General features: G+C 44.3%; 1 protein-coding gene across 2 annotated transcripts in view; it reads right to left on the bottom strand.

The window, feature by feature from the left end:
• Positions 1 to 356: 356 nt before the first annotated feature.
• Positions 357 to 27,410, bottom strand: part of GPR156 (G protein-coupled receptor 156) — a 58,537-nt gene continuing 31,483 nt past the window's right edge. The window contains exons 3-9 of one of the 2 annotated variants that reach the window (XM_060009906.1): positions 23,939 to 24,074; positions 23,609 to 23,719; positions 18,445 to 18,558; positions 17,335 to 17,430; positions 13,775 to 14,011; positions 6,279 to 6,437; positions 357 to 1,706 (exon numbers count right to left, since the gene is read on the bottom strand). In XM_060009906.1, coding sequence (XP_059865889.1) covers positions 357 to 1,706; positions 6,279 to 6,437; positions 13,775 to 14,011; positions 17,335 to 17,430; positions 18,445 to 18,558; positions 23,609 to 23,719; positions 23,939 to 24,074 — 2,203 coding nt within the window. Of the gene's footprint in view, positions 1,707 to 6,278; positions 6,438 to 13,774; positions 14,012 to 17,334; positions 17,431 to 18,432; positions 18,559 to 23,608; positions 23,720 to 23,938; positions 24,075 to 27,410 lie in introns of both variants that reach the window. The other variant, XM_060009904.1, reaches the window with a different exon arrangement.

Genomic DNA, 27,410 nt, shown 5'->3' on the forward strand with positions numbered 1-27,410 from the left:
CATCTGTCTGTCCACCCAGCCATCCATCGGGTATATATGAAGAGTTCTGTACATTATAGGCTGACCAGGACAGAAGACCCTCTGTGCTCATTGAGCACCTTTTATCCAAGGGTATCCTTTATGGGCACTCGGCTGGAGTCTTTTACAGGAATGCCATGAGGTAGGAACAAGACAGGCAATACCCCTCTTTGTATAGATCGAGAAGTGCTCCAGGTACCACAGTGCTCAAGTGAGCATAGCTGAAACATGGTAAGGGCTGGTCCAATGCAAGGCACTGGTCTATTCCCCGAAGGCCACAACAGGCCATGGTACGGCTTGTCCCGGACAGAGCTCTACGTCCAGACTTGCTCTGCTGTTCACACCAGTGTGGGTTTCAAGTCATCTTTGAAGTTCACGACAGGCTTCGAGCGGGCCCACAGCTTTTCCCAGGAAGCCAGCCTCCCAGCAGGTTCAGGGTCGCTGTCTGACGAGCCACTGTCACTGGAATCAGAGGAGCTCTGGAAGCAGATTTCACAGTAGGGCCTGTGGCAGCGGCAGAAGAACTCATCCGAGCTGCTGGATTCTGTGTCGAGGTAGCTGTGTGGAGGAGACAGGGAAGGGCAGCCTGGGGGCACTGGGGACCGCTGCAGCCGCTGCTCAGGCAGGTCTGGCGAGGCTCTGGCTCGGCGTGGGGCAGCGGGGCACAGTGCCTGGCCAGGACCAGAAGGCTGGTGAGAAAGGGCTGCGCGGCTCCCTTCGGCTCCCTGGGGCTCTGTCTGGCACTGTTTGCTGCCCTCCGGGGAGTCTGCCTTGCCTTGAGGAGCTGGGAGCAGTAAAGGCTTCCTGGAAGAGGGTCTTGCTACTCTGGAATCTGCAGTTTGGGGGTCCAGGCAGGGGCTGTCCCTGTCCTGCACATTTCGCCCAGTGCGTGCCCCAGAATCAGCCCTGTTTACCCGACGCCCCACAGAGGAGGGCACAGAACCTGGCAAGTGCGAGCGAGCCCGCTGTGCCACGCCCCTTCTCCTCACCATGTACGGGCTGAAGCCCAGCTCCTTGGAGAGGGGCATCTTCTGGGGGCTGCAGCAGGCACTGCTCTTCCAGGGCTGCTGGGGACAGGACGGGGGACGGGGGACGGGAGCCTCAGGGCCCAGGCCCAGATCTTGGAGGACTTCCTGAAGCTTCTCCCTGATCACTGAATTCACCCTTGACGGTCGCGCTTGGGGCCCCTCTGAGTTCTCCAGCTGCCCCTGTCTCTGAGGAACAGAGCCTTCTCCACCTGGCGTGAGACCCTGCTGGAGGGCCATGGGTACCTGGTCTCTTCTCTCCACACCCTGGCTTTGCTCAGCCCGCGGCTTCTGGCTGCAGCCCAAATTTAAATGGTCAGAAAAGTCTTGGGAGGCAGCAATTTTCTCCTTCTGCCCCGGTGAGGGGCTGGTGTCCTCCACAGGCCCCTTGACGCCTTGTACACCTGAGGCGGGTGCTGAGGTACTCTGGGAGTCCTGGGTGGCCGGGGTGGTGTCACTCAGAGAGTCAGGGAGACATTTCAAAGACCCTTGAGCTGCTAGGCTATGGGGAGGGGCTGCAGCCAGGATGTCCTTGCTGTGGGAAGAGGCAGGCGGGATAGCCCCTTCGGGGGGGTCATAGGTGCACTCAGCTGACATCAGCCTCACCAGCTTCTCTTTGGCGTTGTTTACTTGTTCTTGCAAGCTTTCAATCACAGCATTTTTCTGTAAAACAAAAGCAAAACCGTCAACAAAAGATGCTGCTGAGGGCTTTCACACTGTCTCCCATGCTGGAGAAAGGGTGGCATCAGAAGACACTGGTTTAAATCCCAGTTTCTCCACGTATTAGCTGGTGATCTTAGGCTCTGAGGAGGTCCCTCCGTGAGGTGAAATGAGATGATGCATACAAAGCGTCTGGCACAAGAGCTGCCACGTGTGCTCAGTAACGGTTTACTATGATTTACTGCTGTATGATCTCAGTCTCCTCATACATCCCCAGACTGTGGCACTGTCTGCGAGAAGGGCGGTCAGGGGAGGCACAGTCTGGCTGCCCGCTGGCTGCTGCAGCACCCGCTCAACTTTGCTCAGAACACAGGGGGTCAGGTCACTCTGCAGGACACCAGTCAGAACAGTGTTTGGGATGGCCCAACTCTGGGTCTATCATACTTCTGCAAAATACAGATGACCTTGAGGCATCTCTGAAGGGAATGAAGGAATAGGGAAACAAGCATTTTGCCACTTGTTAAACAGCCTAGAAAATGGGAAGAACAAGAAGGATGGAGATTCCTGGGCCAAAGTGAAAAGACTGGAGCCAGGGGTAGGGGGTGCGGTTTAGGGGGGAATGAGAATCTCAGGTTGGTGTTATCACCTCCCTTGGCTGGAACTTGCGGGTAGGAGGCCAAAGCTACCAATGTGGCACTATCAGCTGTCGGTATCTCCCAAAGGAGTGCAGGCATCAGAATTACTGGAGAAGCTCAAAAAAAAAAAAAAAAAAAGGATTATTGGGCCTAAGTCCCTGATAGCTTGATTCAGTAGAACTAGAAGGGAGCCCAGAAGATAAATGAAGTTGGGCAGTTCTGCTGGTGAGCTGCCTACCTGCTGCATGGCTGTCAGTTGATAAACAGGCAGTGCCCGGGAGGCTGGCAGGTGACAGCTGCAGAGATGTGCCTGTTCTAACTGCAGGACCATGGGGCATGAAGTAGGAGGAAGAGTAACAGCAGTGGGTGTGCCCTGAGCATCCTTCGGTGCTACAGCAGCTGATCGTCTGGTTCAGACCTGATGTCCACCTTCTGGAATTTCTGATGTTCAAAGGCAGTGGAGCAGGAGAGAGATCATCGTGGGGAGCTGATGGGTCTCGGGGCAGATGGCACGGGGTCGAGAGTTTGGAGAAGATAATAAGAAGTGCTTGTCCAAATACCAAAATGCTGCCTCTCTGCTGTCATCCTCTTTGGAAGCTGAGGATGAGCATTTGGATGTCCATTTATTATGCCCTAGAAGTAAAAGGATGTTTCCCTTCTTTCGGATTCCTGACACAACTTGCCTATGAATTGAATTTGTGGTTTCTTCTCAAGTAGATATGGAAGAGTTGCCCAGAAGTGAACCTTTGAGGGAACAGTAAATTAGGTAAACCAGTCCAGCAAGAGTCCTCTGGCAGCAACTCCAAGGCAAACCTACTGCTCCCTACTTATAAGCAGGAAGGTGATTTTTCTGATTATTGGTACTCCCAGTTTCATCCTGGTTTAGACTTCTCTTATCCTCAGGAGGGAGTTCCGAACCAGTGAGCAACTGGTGAATAAGCGGAAGGATTTGCAGCTGAGCACCTGCCTGCTCATTCTCCCTTTTCCTCAGCCACAGAGCGGTAAGGGCTGGGCGTTGTCGCGGAAGTGTAGGTGACTCAAGGACTCGCCAGGAGCAGAGCGGGTGAGTAACAGGAAGACATTCACTCAGGCTCTTCGTGATATCTGGGTGGTGCCAGGTATCTCTCTGAGCATCTCACGGGGGTGACTGCGCTGGCTGCACTGGAGGAACCCCAACTCTCTTCCTCCTCACCAGCCCTTCCTCGTGAAGCCCACATGGCACATTCTCACGCTGGCTTCAGGAGGCCCTACCGCCTCACAGAGCTGGGAGGGAGCCATCAGCTGATGACAGCTACCCCAGCAAGTGAACTCTGAGTGCTGCCTTTTTTTTTTTTTTTTTTACATCTTTATCGGAGTATAATTGCTTTACAATGGTGTGTTAGCTTCTGCTTTATAACAAAGTGAATCAGTTACACATATACATATGTTCCCATATGTCTTCCCTCTTGCGTCTCCCTCCCTCCCACCCTCCCTATCCCACCCCTCCAGGCGGTCACAAAGCACCGAGCTGATCTCCCTGTACAGCCACTATGGAGAACAGTATGGAGGTTCCTTAAAAAACTACAGATAGAACTACCATATGAGTGCTGCCTTTTTGTGCCTTACCCACAAATTCCTTAGAGTATAGGAAAACAGTATAAACCTTGAGTTGGGAATAATACTCTTCTCTAGCAAACCAAACATCTGAAGCTGGCTGGTGACAGATTTAGAAACACCAGCCTAATCAGTAAATCTCCCTTCTTACAGAAAAGGAAGTGGGACTCTGTTTTCACCATGGCTGCATACTAATCAGAAGCGTGGCTTGCCACGGTGAGACCGAAATCTGACTGACCACGGCAGCTGCACTGAAACGAGCTTATTAATGATCACTTTTGGCACACCCAGGGAAGCAACACATCCACAGGCATGTTTCATAAGGTGCAGGCCACAGGGAGAAATGGAATCTCCCCCTCTTTCTGTGTTCCAAGGAAGAAAAGTAAAGGTGAGTTTCCTCTGCTGCAGAGCGTAGAAGGGAGGTTCTTCAAGCTCTGGGGAGGTTCTACCTGCTGGCCTCCACACAGCCTGGGATGTCAGGGATGGATGCTGCCCCAAACAGCCTTTGGGGACCATTGCCATGGGGAAAGGGAGGCAAGAATGAGAAGATGGACTGCCCAGATGGTGTGAAAGTAGGAGGAGGACACTGGGGCAGCAGAGGGGCTGCAGAGGAGGGAAATGCAGCCGAGAAGCTGGGGTTACGGAGGCAGGAGAGATTCTTGTGTTCATCCACTGGGCAGTGCTGGAGCTGGGGATTCAGATACCGGAAACTCTCTAGGCCTGCTGCAGGGCTCTGGGATGGGCTGCTGGTTCTCAGGCCTGCTCTGGGAAAGGTGTTCAGGTGTGGGGTGTTGGGGACAGGAGTCCAGCATTTTACTACCTAAGCATCTGCTCCCTATTAGGGCCCTGCCTCTGCAGACTCAAGGCATCTTTTTGGTAGAGCAGATTCAGTCACTGCATGGGAAACAGGGTAGCATGGCAGGAGTACAAAAAGAACGTCACAAATTACCATAAGGCTAAAGAGTCAGGCCACTTGGCTGTTCCAACATTAGCTGATTGTGAATGAAAACCATCCTGGGTGTTCTCGCCAAGTTTCTGGCCTTCTGTTTAGCTGAAAAAAAATGTTTCTTTGAAGACTTCAGAGAGTATCAATGGCAATGCTACTCCCTTGCCAGGTGGGAAGAAATCTGGCTCTGAAAAAAGGTCCTGAATGCTTGATAAATAGTAAAGAAATAGTAAAGGATAGTAAAGAAATAGTAAAGAAAGGACAAGTATTACTCTGATGGAAAAACAGGTCCAGAACCAAGGGAATGGTGCGAGGGACTGAGGGTGCTTGGGGAGCTGAATCCCTTCATTGCTTACGTTCCTTAGGTCCCCATCACACCATCCTTTCGCATAGGGACTATTGGCACCCAGTGTCAGTCCAATATGAAAAAGCATAATTTCCCATATAGCACCTACTCAGGTATGTTCTCTACTAAAACAAAAATATGGAATATAATTTAGTTAGTGTGACAAAACTGGCTAATTCCTCTGGGCCCCGTGCCTCCTCTCTGAGGCAGTGCAGCCTCAAGCTTTCCCATGTGCTTTCTTCAAGCCCACATCACTCTGCCCAGTTCTGGGAGAGGTGCCAAATCTGGCTGAAGAACAGAAGAAAGAGGACTGGGGGCTCCCTTGTCTCTGCCTTGGCGCTACTGCGATATTCAGAAGCTCTATTCATCCTTCCTCCCCATCTTTAGACATCTCTTAATTTTCTGGGTTGGTAGGATGATTGAGATTTCTAGTTAGCACCTGGAAAAGACAGTAAGGAGCCCCATAGGATCTTGGAAACAAGGGCACTAATCTATGTAAAGAAAGAGTGTATCACACAGCAGAAGCTAGCATCCACTACTCCTCAGGGCCTTTACAATGCTGTTCCCCACACCTGAAATGCTTTTCCCTGCACTCTTTGCCTGGCTAATTTGTAGTTAACCTTCAGCTCTCAGCTCAGAGAGTCTTTTCCAACCACTCTAAATTAGGTTCCCTTGTCCTCACCACTCTTTCTTCCCACTCTGATTTTTCCCTTCATAATTCTTATCACCATTTATAACTATATGGCTACTTGATCCATATCTATTTCCTCCACTACACTGTGAGCTCCATGAAGGTAGGGATTCTGTTTTGTTCATCAGCACTTAGCACAATGCCTGGCACACATCTGTCCAATGAATGAATGAAGTGGGTGAGGGTCAGCAATGGGAGGGGCACTGGCGAAACGTTGAGGTTTTGCTTGCTGCTAAGGGAGACCAGAATGGCTAGGAATTGGGGAAATGGGAGGAGAAAGAATGTTAGCAATGAGGCATATGGGGCCCACCAATGCATGACTGGAGTTCTTTATAGAGAATCCAGCAGGCAGGGTCTCGCTTACTTCTGTGAGGAGTCTCTCCATGGAGTTTTTCTCTCCTCTAACGTGGCAACTCTGTTCCTCACCATACTGGGTGTGCAAGCTTTTGCTGGGAGTGCTGAAATATTTGGCCATGCGTCTGACTGTTTGGTTTTCCTCTTCAAATGCCTTCCATTGCTTCAGCTGTTGGATAAAAGAACACATGTTATTTATTTAATTACACACCCAGAAACACATTCTCTCACTCTTCCTCAAAAACACCAAGGAATGACAGTATCATAGATAAATGCACAAACTATTCTCTCCTCAAAATGTACTTTACTCTGGAAAGTTCACAGACAGCAATGACAGAAGGTTTAGAGAATGTAAAGGTTATATCATTTAAAAAATGCCAAAGGAAGATGATGACAGGTTGATGAAACAGAACCATCGGCTGGACCCATCTACCAACCCACTGCTGGACTGGTCAAAGAAAACCAGAGCTGAGGTGGACGTCTAGAGCCACATTCTCAAGCCAGAGTTTAGGAGCTATAACAGGGTTAAGTAACCTGAACACTGTATTTCAAATGAAGCTGGTTTTAGTTGTATGCAGCTGTTCTTAATTATTCTCATGTGTTGAGTGATGGTGTGCTTACTGTTATTGAAAACCCAGGTCCGGGCTTCCCTGGTGGCAGTGGCTGAGAGTCCGCCCGCCGATGCAGGGGACACGGGTTCGTGCCCCAGTCTGGGAAGATCCCACGTGCCGTGGAGCGGCTGGGCCCGTGAGCCATGGCCGCTGAGCCTGCGCGTCCGGAGCCTGTGCTCCGCAACGGGAGTGGCCACAACAGTGAGAGGCCCGCGTACCACAAAAAATAAAAAAAAGAAAACCCAGTTCTTCCTAGAGGACTTTTTTTTTTTAACATTTATTTTTTTATACAGCAGGGTCCTATTAGTTATCTATTTTATACAAATTAGTGTATACCTGTCAATCCCAATCTCCCAGTTCATCCCACCCCCACCCCTGTCTTCCTTGCTTGTGTCCATACGTTTGTTCCCTCTAGAGGACTTCTAACCCAAGTCAGTGATCAAGGCTCAGAGAAACAGAAAACCACAAATGTCAATAAAAATTAATAAAAATGATAGAACATCAGGTCTGCGATCTGTCTTTTTTCCTTGACAAATGAGGAAAGACTCAGAAGGAGGATGATTTGTCTAGGTCCACATGGCTACTTAGCCTCAGAGTCACAGCTGTAACGAGGGCACTGTGCCACACTGCACGTCCTCAACACAGCTGATGAGAGAGACTGTCAACTGTGAGGTCCTAGGGAACGTTTTTCAGGAGATACTGGTTTTGAGAACCAGTCTATGGATGCACAGGCTGGTTTAGTTTAACAGGGATGGGACTGAACAGAGAACATTCACAAACAGGGACACGCTCCTGAGCCCGTGGGACACTGTCTCCTCCTGGCGAATGCTAGGGACATGATGCCAGGGGAGGCCACAGCGCTGGAGGCCTCTTTTCCCTTAGGGATTCTCATAATTAAGAGTCCTAGTGATGGACGCTGGGCACTCTGGGACCTTAGCTCTAGAAATGATGCTGAGATACCTGTGGGGAACCTCACAGGGATCCTGGGATGTCTTTGTTTGCTCATCAAACATTTACTGAGCTCTGACTATGGAAAGTAACCTAAATCTCAGATAGGATTCTAAATCCTGCCATCAATTTCAATACCACATTCTGCCCAAGTCCTCTTGGGTCCTCTGTTAACTCAGCATGAGTCCTTCATGGTACCAGGAGTCTATGTGACCTGTGCTGGGTCGGACCAGGAACCGCCCTGTCAGATGCCCTTCTTGAAGGCCCCCTCCCCAGGGTGCTGTCCTCTCAACACCCTGCTCAGGAGCTACTGGAGCCCAGCACTACAGGGTCACTGTACAGCCATGGGTGGATGGCGCTGACCGCCAGCGCTGCTCTCCTAGCACTGGCCCTAGCAGTGTTGCACTATCTCTATGTCTCCTCAGGGCCCCCTCATTTCCCTAGCAGCACAGCTTTTCCTTTCTCTCCCCCCAGCACCTCCAGACCAAGCCCTCCCTGCAGAGCTGCTGGAGGAACTGCTCAACATTGGTGTAAGGGCACTTCCAAGGCTTTTCGTCTGTCTCACCCTAAGCTGGCTGGGTGGAGCCAGGGTGGCCCCTGACTAAAGCCCCCTGCCCCTCCAACCCCCTCCCCCTTAATTCCCCATTTGTGAAGGTCCTGGTCCTTGAGACTTGACTCTTCAGGATTTCTGGAATATGGCTAGAAATGACCCTTAGGTCATAATTTCAGGACCTCCCCACGGCCCTTCCTTCAGAAGGACAGGGAGTCTTGTTTTCTTGGCATCTGGGTATGTGCGTGTAGCAGGCAGAAAATGGCCCCCCAAAGACGCTTCCCTCCTAATCCAGGAACTTGTAAAATAGGTTACTTTACATGGCAGAAGGAATTCTGCATACGTTATTGAGTTTAAAACTGTGAGATGGGGAGATTATTCTGGATCATCCAGGTGGGCCCAATGTCATCACAAGAGTCCCTATAAGAGGGAGGCAGGACGGGAGATGTGACAATGGAAAGAGAGGTCAGAAAGAGAGACTTGAAGATGCTGTGCTGCTGGCCCTGAACATGGAAGAAGGAGCCGTGGATCGAAGAAAATGCAGGAAAATGCACGGAAACAGATTCTGTCCCAAAGTCCCCGGAAGCAACGCAGACCTACTAACAACTTGATTTCAGCCAAATGAGACCCATGTTAGATCTCTGACCTCCAGAACTATAAGGCATTCAATGTGTATTGTTTTAAGGCACTCTGTTTGTGGGAATTTGTTATAGCAGCAATAGGAAACCAAGCAGTGGGATTAAGTCTCGGGTCTTTAATGGGGTGCACTGGGGCCTTCAGAAGTTCACCCCATGTGCCTCTCTCACCTCCTGCCACTCTCCCCTTGTTTCAATTTGTGCTTCGAAAAGAGCAAAGGCTCATGGTGTTCCAAACACCTCCTCTTCTCTCTCATACCTCTCTGCCTCTGTCAGAGGGTTTCCCCTGTCGGAAATGCTACCCACTGCTCTTCCCCAGTCTGTGCTGTGAACATTTCTTACTCCTCATTCAAGGTGGGCCCAAGCACCTCATTTTCTGAGACGGTGTTACCGAGTTCCCAGACAGGCTGGGGTACCCCTTCCTTGACATCGTGTAACATCCTCAAACACTATAACACAAGGGTTATAAATCCTTTCATGTCAGCTCCCAACTAGACCTAGAGTGAGGCCGTGTGTTTAACTGCCTGTTCCCAACAGTTAATATTTGGATGGACAGATACATGGACAAATGAAGGAAGCTTTCCTTTAAAAAGCTCATCTGTCTGGTAAGGTGCTGAGACATTTACAGAGGACTATAAGGCAGAGTAGAAAGTCGTGAGTACCTTCCTGGAGGAGCAGATGAAACACTTGCAGGTTTAGAGGATAAAATAATGTCCTACCGCAGGACCCACCTGCCTCTCAGAGGTGGAGGGAGGGGTGTGTGTGTGTGGGAGGATGGGTCACATCTAAGTCACAAAAGCAGAGGCTGGCTCACTACTGGTGGTGACCTCAGCGTTTGGCGTAAACACTTAGGCATTTCCTGAGGGCCTGTGGAGAATGCTACTTAGTCCACTTAGCTCTTCAGTCACATCGTCCATTTCACCCAGCTTTCTGGCACTGCCTACCTGCCCTTGAGGTGTCTGTGCCTTTGCTTTCATAAATCCCTCCCATCACAGTCCAGTTTGAAGGCTCCGTAGCAAGAAAGAAGCCTGCCTCCCTGCTCCCTTCCCTCTCCTTGTGGCTCTCCTCACACACTTCTCCAAATTCGCTCAGCTGTCCTACTGTCCTAGGAATATCCAGTCTCTGGTCTCACAGGGAGAATATTACTTCAACCAAAGGCCACAGAGTCAGAGGGGAAAATCAATTCAGGGGCACACAGAAAACCTGAAAAACCTCAGTTACTTTTACATTTTGAAAAACAATTTACCTCCTACACCTAAAATACAATTGACTATAAAATATATTTTTTTGTTTCAGATCATGGTCAGTTCAAGAGGAGGAAAAGCATGAGAGAGAAAATAGAAAAGATACAGTATGAGAAAGGAAGCTCAAGACAGCTAGGAGGACTGAGATAGAGAGAAGGAAAGAGAAAGGCCAACACAGTCCATCTGCCCAGTTCCGGTACCCCAGCCCCAGTAATTCCATTTCCACTCCCGCTTCAACAAACCAAGTGCCTGTCCTTAGTTCAAACCCGGAAGCCAGATTCCAAGATGAACTTCATCTTGTATTTTTATGTCTGTGTATAAGATGGAAGTGCACCTAAATATCACTATGGTCCCAGGTCCTGAAGATTTAAACACGGAGGAAAGTGGAAATCTTGTGTCTGAGGCTTAGGATACAAGAGGGACAGAGGCGAGTGTGGGGGGAGAGAGGAAACCTAAGTAGGGCCACATCAGGGAGTTTACTGATTCACTCAATTTTCAGATGGAGGTCTTGTGTTAGATCAGGAAAGCTTTCTTCTAATAGTTCCTTGGTGATTACTTCTGCTCTAAATTATCTTGTTCTCTTTCAGAGACTCCTATTAGCTTTAAATCATATCCTTAGACCTGTTCTCCATATTTTCTAGTCTCTCATTTTTGTCCTGTGTCCTTGTTTTCTGTTTCCTTAAATTAACCCACTAATTCAGTATTTTGCCATGTCCAGCTGCCTATTCAATGCTTCTATTGGCGTTTTAAATTTAACACAATCTTTTTCATCCTTATTCAATATTTCATGATCTAAGATTATGTCATTTTCATAATGGTTTGCTTTAGTCAAAGAGGGGCAATAACCTTTGAATCCTATTGATAAGACTAATCAGATACCTTCTAAAAACATTCTGTTTTACTTCAGAGGAAGGTAGCTTCTCTAATCTTCAGAAATCTGTGGTCCTTTTATTGTGAACTGCAGAATCTCTTCATAGATCCTTTCCCCCTGAATTCATAGTCTTCCGTGGGAAAAGCTATAGTTTCCTGGTATATAATAAATACATTCTCTTGGCTTCTCCCTCATCATCACAAGATGGCTGCCATAACTGCAAGCATCAAAAACATTCAAGATAGGAAGAAAGTAGAAGAGGCGACGCCAGCCACCCCCATAGCTTTTTTTTAGAAAGCAAAAACTTTCTCAGAAGCCTCCCAGAAAACCTTTGGTGTTCAAAACTGTGTTACATGGGTACACCTAGCTATAAGGGAGGCTGGCAAAGCAAGTGTTTAGCTCTTTCAGACTATATAGTAGAGATGAATTGAGGAACAAAGGTTTGGCAATGGGTGGATGGGTTACCAATCAACAATGTTGGCCCCAGGGCCTAAGGAGTGGGCTTCCCAAAAGTCTCCTCTCCACTCTCTTTTACCCATCTCCCAGGGAGGAACAGCCCTGGCATTTCATAGCCCTTTTCTGCTACATCCCAGACAAATAAGACTCAGCTCTCAAAGGCTTCCTTCAATCCAGTTCTTATAACATTAAGATTCAACAAAAATTCCTCTAGTTTCTGGCTCAGAGGCAATGCCCATCCTTGATTTTTTTTTTTTTTTTTTTTTTTTGCGGTACGTGGGCCTCTCACTGCTGTGGTCTCTCCCGTTGTGGAGCACAGGCTCCGGACACGCAGGCTCAGCAGCCATGGCTCACGGGCCCAGCTGCTCCGCGGCATGTGGGATCTCCCCGGACCGGGGCACGAACCTGTGTCCCCTGCATTGGCAGGCGGACTCTCAACCACTGCACCACCAGGGAAGCCCCCATCCTTGATTTTTAGTGCTGCTGCTACAGAGCTTTCCATATTTGTTCATCCTCTTGAGTATTTTAATGAGAATTTATGAAAGGGAAAAAAAGTAAAGGGCCTCTGCCTGTGTCATACTATCGTGCCCCAAAGTGCACTCTTCACTTTTATAAATACACTGCCACCCTCCATCAGGCAACACTTTAATTACTGGTTAGCTCCCTCATGGAGAAGTCATACATGGTCAACTGGTAACTGCACTGGGAATAAGGATAGGGTAGTAAGGGTGTCGTGGGATGAGGGAAGCCTTGGGAGGAAGAAAAAGAGAACTAGAAGGGACACAAAACAAGTGCTTAATGCCAAGCTCATTAACTTGGATGTATGTGGCTCAGTGGTACCCTGGGGTATAACGTGAATAATTTAACATCACTTTCCTTTCAGAGCTTATGGATTCCTTCACCTTTCTCTCTGACTCCCTTTCTTTCTGTTTGCTGTCTGGATATTTCTCCTTCTATCTTCCTCCCTTGTTTGATTTTTTCTTAATCCTCATAATAAGAAATACATTTTATTTTATTTTTTAACATCTTTATTGGAGTATAATTGCTTTACATTGTTGTGTTAGTTTCTGCTTTATAACAAAGTGAATCAGCTATACGTATACATATATCCCCACATCCCCTCCTTCTTGAGTCTCCCTCCCACCCTTCCTATCCCACCCCTCTAGGTGGTCACAAAGCACGGAGCTGATCTCCCTGTGCTATGCGGCTGCTTCCCACTAGCTGTCTATTTTACATTTGGTAGTGTATGTATGTCCATGCCACTCTCTCACTTTGTCTCAGCTTACCCTTCCCCCTCCCCGTATCCTCAAGTCCATTCTCTACGTCGGCATCTTTATTCCTGTCCTGCCCCTAGGTTCTTCAGAACCTTTTTTTTTTTAGATTCCATATATGTGTGTTAGCATACGGTATTTGTTTTTCTCTTTCTGACTTACTTCACTTTGTATGACAGACTCTAGGTCCATCCACCTCACTACAAATAACTCAATTCGTTTCTTTTTATGGCTAAGTACTATCCCATTGTATATATGTGCCACATCTCCTTTATCCATTCATCTGTCAATGGATACTTAGGTTGCTTCCATGTCCTGGCTACTGTAGATAGTGCTGCAATGAACATTGTGGTACATGACTCTTTTTGAATTATGGTTAAGAAATACATTTTAAATTTAGTTTTTACTTTTTCCTTATTGTAAAAAGAAAAGGAAGGTTCTACATTTTCCTGTTTTTATTAAAAAGAAAGAAAAGGCATTTTAAATTTCATAAAGACCCAAATGCACTTTTCTCTGAATGTGCAATTGCAAACAGGAAAGAAGGAAAGGTTCCTCACTGCCAGGCTAGTACAAGAAATGACATTATCAGGATGAAGGGGGAACTGGGGATGCATGCAGCAGACTGGAGGGTGGGTAGAAAAGCAGGTCTGTGAGGCACCCACCTGGGCAGAAGCGGGTGCCACTACTTGGCTACTCTGGTCAGCCCTCCTTACTGACCGGGAGCAGAGTGGCTGCTTCAGGACAGCGAGGAGGGAAGAACAGAGGGAGCCAGCTCACTAGCAACCCCACCTTCCTTCTGACTCTCTAATCAATGGCACCCAAAAGTCTCAGTAGGAAACAAAGTGAACAATTTATCACACCCAGCAAAGTCTCTGGAATGATGGGGTGGATCGGTCCTCCAAGTTCTCCCTAGAGCATACCTGGGGAATGAAGATGAAGCAGTTGATTGTGGTTGTGCAAACAAAGATACTTCCAGATGTGAGTCCATAGACCAGGTTGGGCCAGGAGTGCAAGTATCTGGTGACCACAAAAAGAAGCCCCGCAGCCAGCACCACGAGGTTGACCCCAACCATGATGGTTAAAGACTGATTCACAGGAGGAGAGCTGACATGGTCAGTCAAGCCAGCCAGGTAGGCCCCATAGAGCAGCAGCAGGCCCTGGACAAAGAGGAGAAGAACCGGAGGCTCAGAGAAGTGAAATATCAGGCTTGGGGTCCAAGAGCAGTAGGGTTGGGACCAATTTCCTCACCTGTAAAATAGGGATAATGATACCTACCTTAAAGGGTTGCTATGAGGAGGATTTACTAAGATAGCACTTGGGACTACCCTTAGGGTGGTCCCCTTACACCTCATGTATGCGTGATAAATTTCATTTTCCTCTCCTCTGAGAATTCGTTTATCAGAGGTCAGCAAGTCAGCCATCAGAGAGGACTCTGCCAGGATGAGGTACAGGATAGGATGATACATGCAGGTAGGAGCCCTACAGAAAGGACTGCCGGGCACTGGGAGGGCAAGGGGCGCACCATGCTGCTGTGTGCTTCTGCACTGCATGGAGCTGAGGGGCATGCAGAAGCTGAAATAGCCCTGTGGTCCCCTTGTCAAGCCATGTGCCACGGCAGGGGAAGCACTGGAGGAAGGGGCTCTTTTTTCTAATGCTCCCAAAGGCACCATCTGCTTGCCAAGCCCTGCACCTGCAAGACTGCATCTGCCCGGAAGGGATGCCTTTTTCTAATTCACACAAAGGATCTCTATAGGCTAGCAGCAGCTCTGTGCCAGTGGGTGTTTATGGGAGACGAAGAGTGAAAAAAGAAGAGAACAAAGGCAGGCTGGGACCTGGACAGGACCGTGGGACAGGCACAGGCAGCAAAGGCCTCATCTATACCCTTCACCCTCTTTGTGACATTCCCTGCCCCGCCCCCCCAGAACCCAGGGCCCTATTCTTTCCTCTTTGTCATGAATGTAAACCCGCTCTCAGATTTCTCATTTGTGCTACACAGAAAATGGCTCACAGCTTCTTAAAGTGCTGCCTCTCCTAGAAGGAGCTACATTTAAACAGAAATCAAAGCTTTAATCAATAATACATAATATATAGATTCAATGTATGTTCGCCAGATTCGGGGCAAAGCTCTGTGCTGGGGTAGGTGTAGGGCAGGAAGCAGTGTTGCCAAGTGGAAGTCATGGTTCTGGCTTTTAAGAAGCTCAGTCTGGTTGGGAGATTTAAGGCAAGCACCCAAATATCAATGTTTTATGACACAGGATATGAAGCTGCCACGGGGGATGAGGTGGGGTGGGAACTACAGGGACTCAGAGTGAGAACTAATAATAAAAGTAAGGTCAGGTATCAGCAGGGTACCTGCCAGTGGCCCTGAAATCACACGATCTGACCAACTTCATCTGCAGGGATGGCCCTTAAGACAACTGTTTGGAGGACTGGCTGTGCCTACAGTGAAGGAGTAAGCACAGCAGGGATGCTGTCTGGGTGCCCCGAATGCTCAGTGTCCCAAAGGGGGCCAAATGTGGCCGCCCTGAGATCGTCAATGACTAGAGGACATACAAGTCAGCAGGCCAGTGGGGCCTGACTTTTGGATAACTGACGCCATCAGGCAGCATTTGGCAGAGTTAGATCATTAGTAATTTAATCAAAGGCAAATAAAATTAATTCTATGATTCTGAAATGCTCAAATCTGATTCTATTAAAATGTTTTAACTCCATTAAAATTCTTTCCAAAAGTGAATCAGGTGTGAATAAAGCATCTATACACGCATGACTCGTGTCTGAGTGAATCACATCTGATATTTGTGTGTCATTCGCCCTCACTGCTGAGAAGCGTGGGGTGGCGGTCCGGGGACTTAATGTGCAAATTTGGGGTCCTCCTCAGGAGCTGCCCGAACAGGGAGCCCATGGGGGCCTGGCTCAGTCACCTTCCTGATGGCTCAGCACTCTTTCCCCTTTTTCTTTCTTTGTCCTATAGAAAGATATTGCAGTGAAATAAAATGGAAATGGGATTATATAAAAGGCAATGGAGAAAATAAATCAAGTTGACTTGCAGAGGGAGTTGCTATGGGGGAAGTGCTGAGTTTCTGTGCCGGGAAGGACGTGCTCTTCTACAGGGGCTCGAAGAATGGGAAAGGCACTGTGCTTTCAAAACTGTCTGGGGGCAGGGGTGGGCAGTGGAAGATTAATAATAAAAGCATCTAACATGTATTTAGCTCTTACTATGGGCCAGGAGTGAACAAAAACTCAACATGCATTAATCCTTTCAAAACTCAGACCCCTTCTGAGAGGATGTTATCATCATCCCCATTTCACGTATGAAGGAATCGAAGCTCAGGGAGGTCAAATGAGGTTCAGGGTCAGCTAGGAAGGGGCTGAGTCATTATTCAAACCCTGCCTGTTCTGTCATATTTTGAAACTCATTTTCTTAACCACTAGTAAGAAACTAGAGATCAAAAGCTATTCACTTCCTACCATTTTCTCTTAAAGATATTTCTATCAAAGTAATACATGCACATGGTTAAAAAGCAACATTTCCCTGTCCCAGCCCTGCCCATCCTCAGGCCTATTTCTCAGAAGCAACCACTTGAACACTTTCCTAGTGGTGAAGTGAGTCAAGTTTACCTTTAGAGGCCATCTATTTCTACAAGACCTCCTTTTCCTCTGCCAGCAATCAATCAACCAGGCCCCTCTCTCCTAATACTCAACAGGTAGCCTCCTGCCATGCAGGGCTCGCCTGTTCATTGAAACAGACCTGCCCTATGCCACTCCCCCCCTCCCCCGCCCCAAGCCAGATTCTCTGTCCCTCCAAGCTGAAAACCAGCTAACAGGATAGTTGGTTCTCCTTTAGTGCCCTGTATAGTATCCTGTACCCTCTAGAACCAATATCCTCCTTTTGCCATCTAACAGAGATAAATGAGTCAAATGATGGGAGATTCAGGGCAGTATAGGAGACACTTTGAGGCAGCTGGAACCACTCAAAGGACACCATGGATGTTCCCATTTGTCTTAGGGCCAACCATGCTTCCAATCAGAGCAAGAAAGTTAGGCAAGTGGAAGGCAGCAGGTTACCTTGACGCAAATCTTGAAGAAAGACCCAAGAGGAGTAATAAGGGCACTTAAGAGAATAGGTTAAGCTGGCTACAATGTCTCCTTATAATTCCCCTTGCAGGTAGTTGGGGAGAAAATTGGTATTGACAAATCAATGAAAAAACCAGACCAAGAAATGGGAGAAACAGTGGGTGAATTCCACATGATTTGGGGGAGGACTCAATGAGGGAGTCCAAAGATTTGGAAACGTGACCCTCAAAACAAATAGAGTACAGCAATAATAAGGCTCATGGCTTTGAGATGTATGCATCAATAGAGGTCTCTTCTGATTTCAATACTCTTTGCAGAAATCACCTCGTTAATTCCTATAATTCCTCTTTATATCCATTTTGTTGGTAACAGAGAGATAGTATCCCCAGGAGATGAAGTTACCAACCTTGCATCCCAAAACGAGAGCAATCCAGACATCAGGGTACCGGGAAGCACAGAAGTGTGTGCTAGTCAGAGAGCAGGACACGTCTCTACCTGTCACCTAGAAGGGACACAGAGTCAGGACTGAGGGCACCCACAGTTACCAGGAACACACATACACAGCAGATCTTTGTAAACATTCTAGTTTGTGAAATCCTCTATAGCATATAATTTCTCCCTTAATATGTAAAAACTATACCATTTAGGTGACTCCATTAGAATCTAAATGAGAGTAACCATGAGTTGCAGGAAAAGACGACAAAGTTGGGCTGACATGTGGATTCTTGGTGCCAGCAGGGCTTACCCCTGTTATGTGCTTTGCTACCACAGTGATTCAAGTTAGTGCATCAGCAAAATTACAAATTATTTCACATCCTCTTTCTGCTATTTGTTAACAGCTGAAACCTTCAATATTGAATCTGCACTGTCAAGATTCCCCTGTATTCCTCAGCTCCTTTGTTAGGCTGGAGATATAATGCTTCCTATTAATTGAACACTATATACTGGGCACAGTTGAGTCCTTTACCTGCATTGTTTCCCTTAATCTTCACCACAGCCCTATGAAATAGGTAGTATTATTATCTCCATTTTACCTATGAGGAAATAGAGACTTAGACAGGTTAAAAAACTTTCCCAAGGCTGGTAAGTGGTAGAGCTGGGATTTGAATTGGGGTTGACTAACTCCAAAGAACACCTCAAAATACTACCTTTACCTTTCAACAGTTAGGGTAAAGAAGCTCTCTATAGCTGAAAACTCTCATTACTGATAAGGTGGAAGCAGAGATAACTGCCAGGCATATCTCTGTCTGATGCCATCTCAGCGGTTGCTGCTGGAAAACACTTGGGGCGGGAGGAGCAGTGGGAGCGGAGCAGACCCTGCAGACAAGGGGCAGGTGTTCATGGTGGCCACAGCTCCTGACTCGCCAGCCTCTTTGGGTCATTTATCTTCTCGTTGGGAGGATGTCCACACAGTGAACGCTACTGGGAGAATGATTCCCGTGTACCCACAGAAGCCAGTCCCTCCAGTTCAGGAACTAGATTCTCCAGGGATTGGGCCCCTCACCGTCATACTGACACTGAGAATCTGGAGGCACCGGATGGGATCAGTCAGCACCCACGTCATGAGCAGGATCACATCTGCTACCACCAGGGCTGCCACCAACCCCAGGAGCTGCAGGTCTTTGATTATCTGCAAAAGAGTCAAGGTCATAACTTTCCTTTGCTCACTGGCTATACAACACAGGGGCTAGAGTGTCCTATGTGCTCTGAGATAAAGGCTCCAGGGTTAACCTTCCAAAGGGGCTTCAAATCCAGCCATCAAAGATGAAACAGACACTAAACACATGCAGTGACTTCTATGTGCATATCATCATTAGCACCATTACACATTTTCATTTGTTTGTCCCTTCCATATCCTGCCTTTTCCCACAAAGGATTCAAGGGATATTATAAAATAAATACACTATTATTTCTATATGTTTATATAGCACATAGATAGATGTGGAAAATTTTACATAAAACTATTAACAACCATTAACCTGGAGGGTCAGACTGAGAGATGATGGTGGTGGAGGAGAGATTACTAGCATTTTCTTTAAACATATGTGAAGCATTTGACTTAATACAAAAAGAATGTGTTATTTTTGTGGTTACAAAAATAAGATTTAAAAAAATGTATGCAGCAACAGGATGAAAAATATTAAGGAAAGAGACAATAAGGAGAATTATGATGAATGCTCAGGTGAGGAGAGCACATACCATTCAAGAATTGGGGCAGAAACATGGGTCTGCATTTTTGACAACCAATGAAAAGAAGGAAGCACAACGAATTACATGATTCATGGTGTTTGTAAGATAAAAACAAATCAGTTGCTGAGCCAAAATGCTCCAAACCAGTGATAAGGAGAAAATCTTCAAATCAACTAGCAAAAAATGACACAGTATGTATAGTGGAACGAAGATAAGGAAGACATCAGATTTCTCATGAGATACAAGGACAAGTGAGAAAACAGTAGAGGGAAATCTTCAACTAAAGAAAATAAAATATCAACCTAGAATCTTATATCCAGAAAAAATATCTTTCAAAAATAAAGGTGAAGTAAGGACTTTTTCAGATAAACAAAAGCCAAAAGAATTCAGCATTAGCACTCTTGCATGAGAATGTTAGATATCCTTGAAGTAAAAGGAAAATAATACCAGATGAATATAGGGATCTATACGAGGAAATTAAGAGCTCTGGAAATGTTAACTTCATAGAAAAATATATGATTGATATTTACTATTTAAATATCTTTAAAACATAACTGATTGTTTAAACAAAAATTAATAACAATTGTGTGGGGCTTGTAACATATGTAAAAGTAAAAACAACACAAAGATTGGAGAGTGGGGAACTGGAAGCACACTATTGTAAATGAAATACTTATGCCATAAGTAAATGCCAATTATATAATTATACACAAACTCTTCCAGAAATTGAATTGGAGGGAATACTTCCCAATTCATTCTACAAGGCTGCCATTACCCTGTTAGAAAACCAGAAAAAGATTTTATAAGAAAAGAAAGCTGCAGAGCAACATACCTTAAGAACATGAACACAAACATTATAGACAAAATTTTATGAAAATGAATCCAACAATATAAAAGGGTAATACATAATGACCAAGTGGAGTTTGTTTCAGGAATGCAAGGTTGGTTTGAGATCCTAAAATCATTTAATGTAATTCACCATATGAGCAAGCTAAAAATGAAAAATCATACGATTAACAGATACAGAAAATACATTTGACAAAACCCAACATTAATTCTTTATAGACTCTCAGTAAAATAGGAATAGAAGGGAACTTCCACAGTTAGATAAAGGGCATCTATGATAAAACTACAGCTAACATCATTCTTAGTTTTGACTAAGATAGGATGTTTTCCCCATATGATCAAGAACAACTCAAGGATGTCTGCTCTCAGCACTTCTACTGAACACTGTACTGGTGTTTCTAGCCAGTGACATCATACAAGATTGAAAAGAAAATTTCTTTTACAGAAGATATGAATCTATATAGAAAATTTGATGGAATCTGCACAAAAGCTACTAGAACTAATAAGTAGTTTTGCAAGATTGCAGCATGTAAGATCAGCTTACAAAAATCAATTGTATTTCTATATATTAGCAACAAAAAATTGGAAAGTGAAATAAAAAACAGTAACATGTATAATAGCATAAAAAATAAAATACTTAGGAATAAATTTGATAAAAGATATGAAAGACCTCCACTGAAAACTACAAAAAAATTGCTGAGAGAAATTAGAAAAGACCTAAATATATGAAGAATTATACTGTGTTCATGGGTTAAAAGACACAACATTGTTAAGAAATCAGGTCTCCACAATTTGATCTACAGATTCAACACAACCTCAATCAAAATCTCAGCAAAAAATTCGCAGAAATTGGCAAACTGATTAAAAAATTCATATGGAAATTCAAAGGACCTAGATTAGCCAAAACAACACTGAAAGAGAAGAACTAATACTCCTTGACTCAAGATTTAACATAGGACTTCCCTGGTGGCACAGTGGTCAAGAATCCGCCTGCCAATGCAGGGGACACAAGTTTGAGCCCTGGTCTAGGAAGATCCCACATGCCACAGAGCAACTAAGCCCGTGCGCCACAACTACTGAGCCCGCGTGCCACAACTACTGAAGACCATGCACCTAGAGCCTGTGCTCCGCAACAAGAGAAGCCACCGCAATGAGAAGCCTATGCACCACAATGAAGAGTAGCCCCCGCTTGCCACAACTACAGAAAGCCCGTGCACAGCAATGAAGACCCAACACAGCCAAAAATAAATTAAAAAAAAAATGATTTAACATAAAGCTACAGTAATATGGTATTGGTGTCAAAATAAACAATGACATCAATGAAACAGATTCAACAAAGGTGCAAAGTTGAAGAAGGGACACTCTTTTCAACAAATGGTGTCAGAACAATTGGATATCCATATATAAAAAATGAACTTCAATCCACAGATCACATCATATTTCAAAATTAACTCAAAATAAATCATAGACCTAAATGTAAAAACAAAAACTCTTAAAACGTCTAGAAGTAAACATAGGAGAAAAACTTTTGGGGCCTTGGGTTAGGCAAAAGTTTCTTAGATCTGATACCAAAAACATGATCCATTAAAGAACAAAGTAGTAAACTGGACTTCATCAGAATTAGAAACATCTTCTTTGTGAAAGACATTCTTAAGTGAATGAAAAGTCACAAACTGGAAGAAAATCTTTATTTGATAAAGGACTGTATCTGGAATATAAAAAGAACCCTCAAAGCGCAATAATAAGAAAACAAACAATTAAATTAAAAAATAGGTGAGAGATTTGAGCAGATACTTCACCAAAGAAGGTATATGGATGGCAAATAAGCATATAAAAAGATGCTCAACACTGAATCAGGGAAATGCAAATTAAAACACAATGAGAATCTACCATACATACCTATTAGAATGATCAACGTGAAAATGACCAACCAAGTCTAATGTTGGGAAGGATGTGGAGGAAAGGGACTCATACACTTTTGGTGGGAATGTAAAATGGTACAACCACTTTGGAAAACAGTCATGCAATTTCTTTAAAAGGTAAACATATACCTACCATATGATCCAATCATTCTACGCTTAGGTTTTTTTTTTTTTTTTTTTGCAGTACGCGGGCCTCTTACTGCTGGGCCTCTCGCGTTGTGGAGCACAGGCTCCGGACGCGCAGGCTCAGCGGCCATGGCTCACGGGCCCAGCCGCTCCACGGCATGTGGGATCTTCCCGGACCGGGGCACGAACCCGTGTCCCCTGCATCGGTAGGCGGACTCTCAACCACTGTGCCACCAGGGAAGCCCCTAGGCTTAGGTTTTTAACCAAGAGAAATGAAAGCATATGTCTACACAAAGACCTGTACACAAACATTCATAGCAGTTTTATTTTTATAGCCCCAAACTGGAAACAAACCCAAACATCCATCAATAGGTGAATGTATAAACCAACTGTAGTTACATCTACACATTGGAAAATTACTTAGCAATAAAAAGAAAACCACTGATGCAAGTAACAACATAGATGAATCTCAAAATAATTATGCCAAGTAAAAGAAAGATAAAAAAATACATACTATATAATTCCATTTATATAAAATTCTGGAAAATGCAAACTAATCTATAGTAACAGAAAGCAGGTCAATGGTTGCCTGGGGACAGGGACAGGGGATGTAAGAATTGGACAGGAGAGGGAGATGACAAGGGTGCATGAGGAAACTTGTAGATAATATCCCACATTTCACAGTGTATACATATGTCAAAACATATCAAACAGTAAATATGTGCAGTTCATTGGATGTCAATTATACCTCAATAAAGCTATTTTTAAAAAAAGGAATTAGTGTTCTAGAGGAATGAATGAACTTACTGTCCTTTAGACAAACTTTTTCATATGTATGGTTACTCACAGTGGAGCTTTTGATAAATATTCACCACAATTTAATAATGTTTGCTAAAAAAAAAAGTCCTGTCAGTCCAGAGAAGTAAACTCCAACTGAGTAATATGTTAGGTCTGGGCAGGGCCTACATAGACAAAGCGTTTGATGATCAGGCTTTGAGGTGCGGGCAGCTCTATCAGGAAACCTGATAAAATGGGGGAATGTGGTTAGGATGACACCTGATGTCAGGCACATGTAGGTGGTCTGGCTGCCACATAGCTTCTAGGGTTGATTCTGTCTGCTGAAATGGGTATGCTCTTCCTTGCTCACTGCTCCAGGCTCATCCTTCTTAGTGCAGAGAATGGCCTTCTTAAATGGAAAAGAATCAGGCTCCAGAGAGGGAAATAACTGCTTATCTGCTATACCTTCTCTGTAATCACTCTCCCTCTGTCCACTTTCAGCTCACACCTGTGCCAAGCAACAGCCTCTCTGGGCATATTGCTCTCCCTCAAACTGGTGCCAGATATGGGCCAGCTCACACATCCCCCAGAGCAGTACCGGGGCCTGGGGTGCATATGAAGCAGAACCTTTGTTTAAAGACCTATATCCCAATAGCACTGACACCGGCCATGTGACTCCAAGGTTTGAAGTAAGGAGCAGGAACTTCAGGTCATCATAAAAGGGCCAGACCCAGTAATCTGGCACAAGTTTCTCTAGCTTTTAACCAGTAGTAGAGCTGCTGTCTGTGATCAAGCACTGTGTACTTGTTGCCTACTCACCACTCTCTTGTCTGGAACCCTCTGGGTAAACACCTTGTAGAGTCGCCAGCTCTTTCCCAGAATGGGGCCAAACACAAGGGAGGTCCCAATGCACAACATGGACAGTCTTACCTATAGGCGGAAAGGGACAGAAGCAAGAGGCAGGGGAGAATCCTTTGTGGTTCTCCATACATTCTGATCTGTAAAGCCTCAGTCCACAGAGGACCTGGGGCAGAAAGTGGACCTCACTGACTCAGCGTTCCAGGGATTGCCTCTGAAAGTGCCCACAGCAAGGATAAATGTAACCACCACCCACATCATATTCAAAACAAAATTGAAGACTTCACCTACCTGAATGAGAGTTTCCATTGACCTTCCTGCTAAAGCACCTTGATGGTGAATCCCAAAGAGGTAAGCACTACTGTAAGTCAGACAACTGCCCAATAAGGTCACAATGTTCAGATTGGGACTGGACATCTTCACAATCCTATGGGAAACCAGGAAGAAAGATACCTACAGTCATGTCATTTGCCCTGGGAGTGGGCCAGAATAATCTCCAATGCAGCCTCAGAGTAAAAGGTCATAGGGAAGAAACCACTTTACAAATCTGTGAAAAATTTAAATAAAATTTTTTAAAAATTAAATAAATATGACTTATTTAAATTTATTTTCAAAAAGAACTAAACTCTGGTATTTCTTGCTTGTATAAACTCCAAGTCTTTTAAAAGAAGGTCACTTCCTTTTTAGGTGGTATCAGAGAAGAGTTAGCATTTTTCCATGAAGTTTATGGTTGCTAAGAGACTGCTCTATGCAGCCTAGTGAATAAATAACTAGCAGGTAGATACCTAAAGAGATACAGTTTGGAGCCTTTAAAAATGCGTTGTAAGGTAAACTACTATTTGAAAAAAACAGACAAAGATACCACAAAAAAAGAAAATTACAGGCCAATATCACTAATAAACATAGATGCAAAAATCCTCAACAAAACATTAGCAAATCGAATCCATCAATACTTTAAAAGGATCATACACCATGAGCAAGGGGGATTTATCCCAGGGATTTTTCAATATCCGCAAATCCATCAGTGTGATACACCACACCAACAAACTGAAGAATAAAAACCATACGATCATCTTAATAGATGCAGAAAAAGCTTTTGATAAAATTCAACAGCCATTTATGATAAAAACTCTCCAGAAAGTGGGCATAGAGGGAACCTACCTCAACATAATAAAGGCCATATATGACAAACCCACAGCTAACATCATACTCAGGAGTGAAAAGCTGAAAGCATTTCCTCTAAGATCAGACAAGGATGGCCACTCTCACCACTTTTATTCAACATACTTTTGGAAGTCCTAGCCACAGCAATCAGAGAAGAAAAACAAATAAAAGGAATCCAAGTTGGAAAAGAAGAAATAAAACTGTCACTGTTTGCAGATGACATGATACTATACATAGAAAATCCTAAAGATGCTACCAGAAAACTACTAGAGCTCATCAATGATTTTGGTAAAGTTGCAGGATACAGAATTAATACACAGAAATCTATTACATTTCTATACACTAACAATGAAAGATAAGAAAGAAAAATTAAGGAAACAATCCCATTTACCACTGCATCAAAAAGAATAAAATATCTAGGAATAAGCCTACCTAAGAAGGCAAAAGACATGTACTCCAAAAACTATAAGACACTGATGAAAGAAATCAAAGATGACACAAATAGAAAGATGTACTGTGTTCTCGGACTGGCAGAATCAATATTGTCAAAATGACTATATTACCCAAGGCAATCTACAGATTTAATGCAACCCCTATCAAATCACCAATGGCATTTTTCACAGAACTAGAATTTTTTTTTTTTTAATTTGTATGGAAACACGAAAGACCCTGAATAGCCAAAGCAATCTCGAGAAAGAAAAATGGAGCTGCAGGAATCAGGCTCCCTGACTTTAGACCATACTACAAAGCTATGGTCCTCAAAACAGTATGATACTGGCACAAAAACAGAAATATAGATCAATGGGACAGGATAGAAAGCGCAGAAATAAACCCACACACATATGGTCAATTAATGACAATGACAGAGGAGGCAAGAATATACAATGGATATACACCCTCTTCAATGGGTGATGCTAGGAAAACTGGACAGCTACATGTAAAAGAATGAAATTAGAACATTCTCTAACACCACACACAAAAATAAACTCAAAATGGATTAAAGACCTAAATGTAAAACCGAGTATCATAAAACTCCTCAAGGAAAACATAGAACACTCTTTGACTTAAATCACAGCAATATCTTTTTGCATCCATCTCCTAGAGTAATGGAAAGAAAAAGAAAGGAAACAAATGGGATCAAATTAAACTTAAATGGTTTTTCACAACAAAGGAAACCATAAACAAAACAAAAAAGACAACCTACAGAATGGGAGGAAATATTTGCACATGATGCGACCAACAAGGGATTAATCTCCAAACTATACAAATACCTCATACGGATCAATAACAACAACAACAACAAAAACCAAACAACACAATAAAAAAATGGGCAGAAGATCTAAATAGACATTTCTCTAGAGAAGACATACAGATGGCCAAAAGGCACATGAAAAGATGCTCAACATCGCTAATTCTTAGAGAAATGCAAATCAAAACTACAATGCGGTTATCACCTCACATCAGTCAGAACGGCTATCATCAAAAAGTCTACAAATAATAAATGCTGGAGAGGGTATGGAGAAAAAGGAACCCTCCTACAGTTGGTGAGAATGTAAATTGATACAGCCACTATGGAGAACAGTATGGAGGTTCCTTAAGAAACTAAAAATAGAGCTACCATATGATCCTGCAATACCACTCCTGGGCATATATCTGGAGAAAACCATAATTTGAAAAGATACATGCACCCCAGTGCTCACTGCAGCACTATTTACAATAGCCAGGACATGGAAGCAACCTAAATTTCCATTGGCAGGTGAATGGATAAAGAAGATGTGGTATGTATATACGATGGAATGTTAGTCAGCCATAAAAAAGAATGAAGTAATGCCATTTGCAGCAACATGGCTGGACCTAGATTATCATACTAAGTGAAGTAAACCAGACAGAGAAAGACAAATATCATATGATATCACTTATATATGGAATCCAATTAAAAATGATGCAAACGAACTTATACACAAAACAGAAATAGACCCACAGACATAGAAAACAAATTTATGGTTACCAAAAGGGAAAGGTGGGGAGGGATGAATTAGGAGTTTGGGATTAGCATATACACACTACTATATATAAAACAGATAACCAACAAGGACCTACTGTATAGCATAGAGATCTATACTCAATATTTTGTGATAACCTATAAGGGAAAAGAATCTGGAAAAGAATATATATAATACATATATTAATATATACATGTATGTATAACTGAATCACTTTGCTGTACACCTGAAACTAACACAACATTGTAAATCAACTATACTTCAATAAAAAAATAAAATTAAAAAATAAAATAAAATGAGCTGTAAGGTAAACTACTTTCTGACAAAACTTTGGGGAATTTTTCATCCACTATTTACTTTATTTGACATGTAAATTGTTTTCCTCTCTCTGTTTGACCAAGAGAGGAAGAGAAAGCAGGGATTGAAAGCAGGAAATTTGGGAAGGGTTGTTTCTTAAGTGATTTTTAAATGAGGTTATAGAGCACTTTGAAGATTATAGGGAAATGTGGACAATCACAGTCTGACACAAATCCTGGGCACCAGTAGAGGCTTGGGACAAGGCAGAAATGTGTGAATTGGTTAACCTAAGGGGAAAA

Source organism: Delphinus delphis, chromosome 4 (genome assembly GCF_949987515.2).
Source record: "Delphinus delphis chromosome 4, mDelDel1.2, whole genome shotgun sequence".
Taxonomy (NCBI): domain Eukaryota; kingdom Metazoa; phylum Chordata; class Mammalia; order Artiodactyla; family Delphinidae; genus Delphinus; species Delphinus delphis.